The sequence below is a fragment of the Astatotilapia calliptera genome, chromosome 10 (genome assembly GCF_900246225.1).
Source record: "Astatotilapia calliptera chromosome 10, fAstCal1.2, whole genome shotgun sequence".
NCBI lineage: Eukaryota > Metazoa > Chordata > Actinopteri > Cichliformes > Cichlidae > Astatotilapia > Astatotilapia calliptera.
In genome coordinates, this window is record NC_039311.1 from 18,293,355 (window position 1) to 18,300,903 (window position 7,549).

Here is a 7,549-nt window from a genome sequence, read left to right on the forward strand (position 1 = left end):
TGTAATAAAATAATTTTAATATTTCTTTGTCCTGTGGTGTCTTGTATGAAATAGGAAATACAGTTATGTATGGATATGAAATGGAAAAAGTGTAACTGTTTCATTTTAAGATCTCCGGAGACCCCGGTAGAGAATTTTATTCCGCTTAATGTTTCTTCCTGTTAAAAGGGGGTTTTTCCTTCCCACTGTCGTGCTTGCTCATAGTGGGTGGTCTGATTGTGGGGTTCTCTCTGTAGTTCTGTAGGGTCTTTACCTTACAATATAAAACACATTAAGGTGACTGTTGTTGTGATTTGGCACCATATAAATGAAATGGGATTGTTTATAATTTGGATGTTTTTTGCAAAAATAGACATTTGTACTATTGTACCAAAGGAGGTTCAAGGAGTTTTGCACCAACAACCACCTCCATTGTGCAGCACAAGCTTTTATACAGTTTGGATGAGTTTTACTATATTTAAAAAAAATAAAAAAAATCATTTAACAATTTGTTGCCACAAATAAATAGAAATCATTTCAGTGGGCAGACTGTGAGAGAAGCAGGAAAAACTGATTAATAATTCCCTTTTAACATGTTCGGAAGCCCGTGGTTTCACTATCCAGTCATCATTTTACCAACAAATCATAGGAAAAGTTGACGTTTTGCAAACGAAGTCATCTTACAAAAAGCCAGGAGCAGTATGGTTTTGATTTGTAGATACTTTCGAGTAGTGCCACCGACCTGTAGCACAGAAAATCATCAGGGTTTGGAGAAGAGCAGAAACATTTCTAGCAGTAGGAGCACAAACGCACACTTCTGTAAAGCAGCTGAGATTCCTGAGTGTTCTCAAAGTAAGTGGATAAGAATTACAGTTCAGATTTATAAGCCAGAGGAATACGGAGCCTCTTTCGAGAGAATTTTGTTACTTGGTCACAGTAACTGGAATAACTGGTGATTTTCACTACTGCTTAAGTTAAACAGGTAGAAGAAATTGATGACAAATTTACTCACCTGAAAATGATCACTGATTGGTTGATTAACCCCCACCACCCAACTGATAGATACTAAAGATATTTGTGTCTTTCAGACAAATGGTCCAAAATAATAATAAGATCCTTCATGTACCTTAAGCCCATCTACACCAGTCTGTTCATGGACGTAAAGCACAGGAGACACAAACATATATTTTGAGGCAGTTATGTGTTTGCAGCTTACTTGCCCCCTTAAGGTCGGAGTTAATGGGTCAATAGTAAGAAAGAGACTGGGTGAAAGACTCATCTCCCATTCTCCAAAAACATGTCAGTAATCCCCCAAGACTGAGTTAAACCTTTAGACTTTTTGGAAGGTTTGTGACCAGTTAGATCTGGTGCAAAAACCTGTGACAGCATTTCACAAAAAGAACATACCAGCAGTCAAACAGGGCCGAATAGGTTTAGATAATTTGTTTTCTCCCTTTAATAAATGAAATCATGATTTAAAAACTGCATTTTGAATGTATTCAGGTTATCACTGACACATATATGTCTCATGTTCTCAAGTCTTTTGATAACAAGAAATGCTTAAGTCTGACAAATATACAAAAAAATAGTCAGAAAGCGGACAAATACTTTTTCACATGATGTGACAGGAAACATAAAGGTCTTTTATTTGAAGACCAGTGTGTTTTGAAAAAATGTCAATAGGCATTAGTCAGCTAATGTCATTAGTTATGCATTTTTTTTCTTGGTTAAAAATAAGTTTTCTTTTGTCTGCTTGTATTTGAAAGACTTGTTTTTTATCTTCTCAATACCACAATTGGGAATAATCCATCCTCTCCCCTTCAGCGTGTGTAGGACCTCTTCCAGGTGAAATTCCCTTCTTGTGCATCCATGGCGCATTGATCAGCAGCCTGTGGTCTTGGTCTTCTCATCTCTGTGGCTTTTCTCCTACGAGCAGGAGCCATGCTCCAGCCCCTCAGCCTAGCCTGACTATTTTCTTCCATTAGAGCACTCCAACTCACCCTGTTCCTCTCATCCCCACGCAGGAATTCAGCTACGACCCTAAAGTACTCCAGAATTGAGATATGACTCCACATTTCTCCCCCCTGCTCCTCCAGAGCAAATCCACAATGCCCTCCCCTGTCTGTCAACATCAGAAAGAAATACGGATTGCTCATAAAAAGGGGAAGGGGCAAAGTGGAGGCAGGCGGGAGGAGAGGGTCATCACTGCTGCATACACAGAGCACAGGGACCGCCACCTCATCTGCATCTCTCAGTGGCTCGTTTCTCTCCCAGTAGCTTTCCCAGTCCTTGGCTGGGTATGCCCTCTCATCCAGCGCCCAGGCTGCTGAAGATGCCAGGCCCCACTGGGAGTGAGATCTTGAGCTCAGTCCAGAATTTAAAGGGCTTAATTGAGGCTGAGCTGGAGAGCAGAAAAGTGCTTCCTCAAAGTCCCTGAGGGACGAAGAGCTGAGGGCCCGATCCACATCCCGGACGCCTCTGAAGGAACTCGCATATCTTATAAAGAAAACCAACAAAAGAAAGATATCATATCCATGCTTCATTTATGTCTGTGCTATAACACTTTTACTGTTCTCACCTTCTGAGCTGCTGTTTTCGGTGAAACAGTGCCCCCCAGCGGTAAATAGGAGGCATAGGCGTTTCAAACCACAGTTGGCCGAGAAGCACAGGTGAGATTGCTGCTGCTGCTGTCAGGTACGTGCTCGATCCACACTCCCCCAAATATGAAAGAAGAACCCCTGAGCCTGACCCCTCACTCACTGCAAAAAGCACAGAGGACGGGTGGCGGCTGTGGACATAAGCCACCGCCTGATCACGGAAGACATGAAAGATAGTGACACTGTGAGATCATGGTCAAAACAGAAATAAGTGACCGGTATCGATTTTACAACAACATGTCTAACTCAGTGTTCGAATTAGTTTCTTGAGGGATTTGATGCAGACGTGAATATTATCCTGGGAATATATATATATATATATATATATATATATATATATATATATATATATATATATATATATATATATATATTTTTTTTTTTTTTACATTTTTTAAACCCAATTTTTCTATTTTGTTTTTAGTTCTTCCTCTTTATTATTTTTATTTATATCTTTTGAAACCCACAGACGATTCTGTTGGTATTCCTTAGTGTGTGCACCTTGGACACTGTAGTGACACCAGAGGGACAGAGCTGCAGGTGCACCTGACGTGCATAACCTTTGAACCATATGACCACTGGCTGAAAATGAGCTACTGTTGGAATTTTTGATTTAAAAAAATTAATAACTAAATATTTGCACACCTACACCAAAAAATAGGGCAGGTGCTGGGCCATAAAAGAGTCAGAGCAATAAATATGCTAATTTAGTAGCAGTGTGCCAGCTGTTGGTATTTTTCACATACACAGTTGAATTTTTTTTGCTCACATTTCTTAAATGTTCGTCATTCTGCATTTTCTAAAAGGTTTTCTAGACCATTTTTTTCAATCTGCATCAGGCAGATGATCTTCAGAGAAAATATTGCAAAAAACCAACAAAAACTCCCAAAAACAAAAAAACAAAAAAGTTTCAACTGTAACTAAAAAAAAGTTGAAATGCTTTGTAAAATTCACAAAAGCAAAAAAGGTTTGCAAATCTCATGAATGTATGTTTTCTCAGAAGGTCATACAAAAACATATGAAATGTTTAAACTGAGAAAATGTGGCTGAAGCAAAAACTTGTGTGTGGGAGACTTTCAGTTGGCCTTGAAATGACTCCAATCGTCAAGTGACTCAGCTGACTTGTTAATCACTGAGGGTGAGGCCACTCAGGTAGTTTAACTCTTATGTGGCCTTGCCTCTGGGGTGGACAAGGTTCAGCCTGTGTTCCTAAAAGCTACAGGGCTGAGCACTCCTGAGCTTCCCTGTGAAGGCTTACACCAGGGAGCCAGTGAGCAGAGTACATCCAGTAGTTGAACCTGTGATTCAGAAGGAACAATCCATCTCTCACCTCTCGATTCTACTTTTTGCACATTATGTGGTTCTGTTTCAGCAGGTGGTGACCTCCAGCTCGCACCAGAGTGGAACTAAAAGAATGAGATTGTGGATAGAAACAGCAGAAATGGGCTTTCTCTGACAGGCTGGGCGCAGCCTTAGCGATAGGGTCAGAAGTTCAGTCATTTGGGAAGGGCTCAGAGTGGAGATGCTACTCCTCCACATCAAAAGGTGCCAGCTGAGTTTGTTTGGGCATCTAGGATACTTCTTGGATGAGGCTTTCTGGGCCTATCCTGGAGATAGCCCTGGGGTAGATACACTACATACTGAGGAGTTTATGTCTCTCGGCTTGCCTGGGAATGCCTCAGTGTTCCCAGGTGTTGAAAATGAGCTAACATCAGTTTTAAATTGATGCATTTTCTCAGTTTAAACATTTGATGTGTTCAATTGTCTATTGTGAGTAAAATATGGATTTATGAGATTTGCAAATCGTCACACTCAGATTTTACTTACATATTACACATTTATTCGAATTGAAATTTTCAAATGCATCCATACCTCAAACACAAACAAGCAAAACCAAAAGCAAGCACAAATGTCCTCACAACCAACACAACGGATCTTTTTTTCGTTCTTCTTTTGCTTTCTTTTCTTTCCTTTCGTTTTTATGAATGGCACAAAAATGATGTCAGACAACCAAGCCGTGCAAAACAAACCAGTTGAACAACCGAATGCATTGTTCTAAGTGAAAGTATATCTCAGCCAGACTGCTTCACGTACTAAAACATGTATTCTTACTGGTCCTGGCTGTCATGCCTTTAACACGATCAGATCAAGTGCCTATGGAAACCGTGCCGTAGCCCTTCAAAGGTATTTAGACCTACAGTTTTGTTTTTTGCTGTTTCCTATCCTGTCTGGCAGCTTTTGCAGTCTCAGTTATGATCTGAATGCACTGCTATGCCAAACCCATTTTGCTTTTTATAAATTCTCTATACGGTCCCCTTGTTTAGGAGAAAATATAGAAAGATGTAATAAAAAAGTACAAATAGTAATGCACAATATATATCCAACTGCCGCACCTGTAAGAAAAATAAACATACAGCACTTGGACCACAAAAAGTAGAAACAACCCACACGTACATAAATCAACGAGCTTCTTGTGGTGTGTGTGTCTGTGTGTGTGTGTCACGAAATGTTCTTGAAAATGACCTACATTTTTAACTCAGTGTCACTTTCAGATCAGCATAACTTTATTTGTGATACCTAATAATTAAAAAAAAACTTATCCAAAACAAGGAAATCTTTCCTGGAAACTAACGGAAAGTAAACCAAATTAACAAACAAACAAAAAGCTAAAATACCTTATCAACACTGAGCTGAATGAAACAAACAATCATTTCCATTAAAAGAGTTAAAATTTTAATCATGTCTTAGACAGAAGGTGTGGATTTTCTTTGTCCAACAGTTTCTGTTTGATAATGAAATTGTCTTTCTTTACCTGCTCGAGATCAGCTGGGTCTCCAAACTCGGTTACTCGTGCTGTGGTCAGCGGGCACCCCTCTGTGCCCCGAGGGTGAAAGACCACCACATAAAAGCCCTGACACAGAGCCTGTTGGCACAGCATCTTTAAGTGGGGGGTCATCCCTCCCCAGTATTGAGGGATGAGGAGGAGGACAGGGGGTGCTGAGGTGAAGTAGCCCGGTGCCCTCACCCCTGACTGGTGCTCCTTCCTCACATCCCACTTCTTTCTTGTGGCAGCCTCACCCATCTTTGTTCCTACAGCCCAGTCCACAGCTATGATTCCCCCATCTTTCAGTAGCAGGTTGTCTCTAGTGAACTGCAACGCCTCTCCATGTTGGCCCCACAGCAGGCTGGACAGTGTCTGGAGGTGGGGGTCTCCCCTCGGCCAGGTGGCCAGTCTCGGCTTGGCCAGAGAGCCACAGTGCCGGAGCAGATATTTAGCCAGCGCGGTGGGTTTGCATATGAGTCTGGATTCATCTGAGATCTGACCTGACCCTGACAAAATATTAGTCCCTGCTGATTTGACCTCTTCAGCCCTTGCACTGGTGTTCTTGTGAAGTGGCAGCCCCAGGATCAGGCAAATAATAACCCAGAGTCTCCAGCTTAAAGCCCTGACTGCCAGCCCTGTCCAACAATGCACTCTGGGCAAGCGGAGAGTTAGAGACAGCAGCAAAAGTAGCACGGATGGGAACAAAAAGAGGATATAATCCCCTACAAATGATGCCATTTGTAAATGCAAAATGATGTATTTTAATCCAGTGTTTTCTTTGAATATCTTGACTTTTATTTCTTCAAAAACAGTTAACGGCCATCTTACTTGTTTCTCCAGGAACCTGAAAATCCAGCCTGACACGCAATCTGTTGCTCTGTATCGTCGTCTCCTTTTTCCAATTCAGAGAGATTCAAGAGAAGTTTTCAAAGATTGCCAAAGAGAGAGAAAAAAGAGGGCCGGGGCAAATGTTAGTTGTTCTGCACTTGCTGCCCCTGCTTTCTCCTCCCTCCATAAATCATTTACTACCAGCTCACATAAAAATCAAGCAAACAGAAGCCACATAAATCTGAGCCATTAAATCTTAAATGATCATAGTCTTGGACCTTATTCTGTTCCTGGAATCATTTCGACTCTATTTTTAACAACGGCTTAAATGCAAATATCAGTATATTTTTGCACTGAAGAACGGTCACTGTAAAACTTCCTTCAACAGTTTTATTCTCATTAAAAATCTGTAAAGAAGTTTTAAAGTAATGTTTTATTTCCGCTCACAGTTTGATTTTGGAGGAAGATTTATATTCTTTAATCAAAGATGAATGCTTGTTAGTGTTGGTTTATAATCACGGAAGATGAAATATAACTATTTTTAATTACCTGCAAAAATTGTATTTTCAGTGACTCTTACGGTTCAAAGTGTGTAATAATTACCATTAGTATGCAGTACATTACTGGTAATTTGACTGTGACATTTTTTTAAAAAGTATACACAACTGAGGACTGACAGGTAGGACTGGTTGGGGTAGTGTACTCCTCCCCTCTAGGAAAGATAACCATATGATAACCAGTAAAATGTTAAATTTATTGATTACAAGCAAAAATACTGAAATCCTCCTGAACCACTTCAGAGGCTCCTAATAAGGATTTCATCCTGAGTCATTCATCACCTCATGACACACAAGTCATTCTTCAATAAGAACAGAACAGAAAAGTGATGAATCCAAATGAGCTTTTACAGAAAACATCAGAATAAGAAAGACAAATATGTAAAATCATAAAACATCATTGCAAAATGTAATAATAATATTTTTTATTATAATATACACAAATTAAATAAATGTATGCCACAAATAAGGTTACAGAATTATGAAGACGGGGATTATCCCCAACACACTGCCTATTTTTATTTAAATCTAAATAGAAAAACACACAGTGGAATCAGTCATGGATCGGCCTCCCTGGAGCCTGGGCCTGAACATTTGTGGGATCATCTTGACGGAAAACAAAACAGTAGGCAAGCAAACATCCAAAGACGAGCTCTGAATGTCCTTCAAGAAGCCTGGAGAACTATTCCTGAAGACTACCTACT

The 7,549-nt window shown here is 40.1% G+C and overlaps 1 protein-coding gene across 1 annotated transcript; it reads right to left on the bottom strand.

The window, feature by feature from the left end:
• Positions 1-1,601: 1,601 nt before the first annotated feature.
• On the bottom strand, positions 1,602-6,390 carry LOC113030230 (protein ABHD15). Its single transcript, XM_026181463.1, has 3 exons — positions 5,449-6,390; positions 2,558-2,787; positions 1,602-2,475 (listed from the first exon to the last, which is right to left on the bottom strand). The coding sequence occupies exons 1-3, from the start codon at positions 6,196-6,198 to the stop codon at positions 1,800-1,802; spliced, it is 1,656 nt and encodes a 551-aa protein (XP_026037248.1). The 5' UTR covers positions 6,199-6,390; the 3' UTR covers positions 1,602-1,799.
• Between the last annotated feature and the right edge of the window lie 1,159 nt (positions 6,391-7,549).

Bases quoted from the DNA above. Each gene is read 5' to 3' on its own strand.
- LOC113030230 (XM_026181463.1), bottom strand. From the start codon at position 6,198: ATGGCATCATTTGTAGGGGATTATATCCTCTTTTTGTTCCCATCCGTG. The intron at 2,788-5,448 runs GTAAAGAAAGAC...TTCCGTGATCAG, and splicing joins ACCCAGCTGATCTCGAGCAG to GCGGTGGCTTATGTCCACAG. The intron at 2,476-2,557 runs GTGAGAACAGTA...TTTCTTTATAAG, and splicing joins CGAAAACAGCAGCTCAGAAG to ATATGCGAGTTCCTTCAGAG.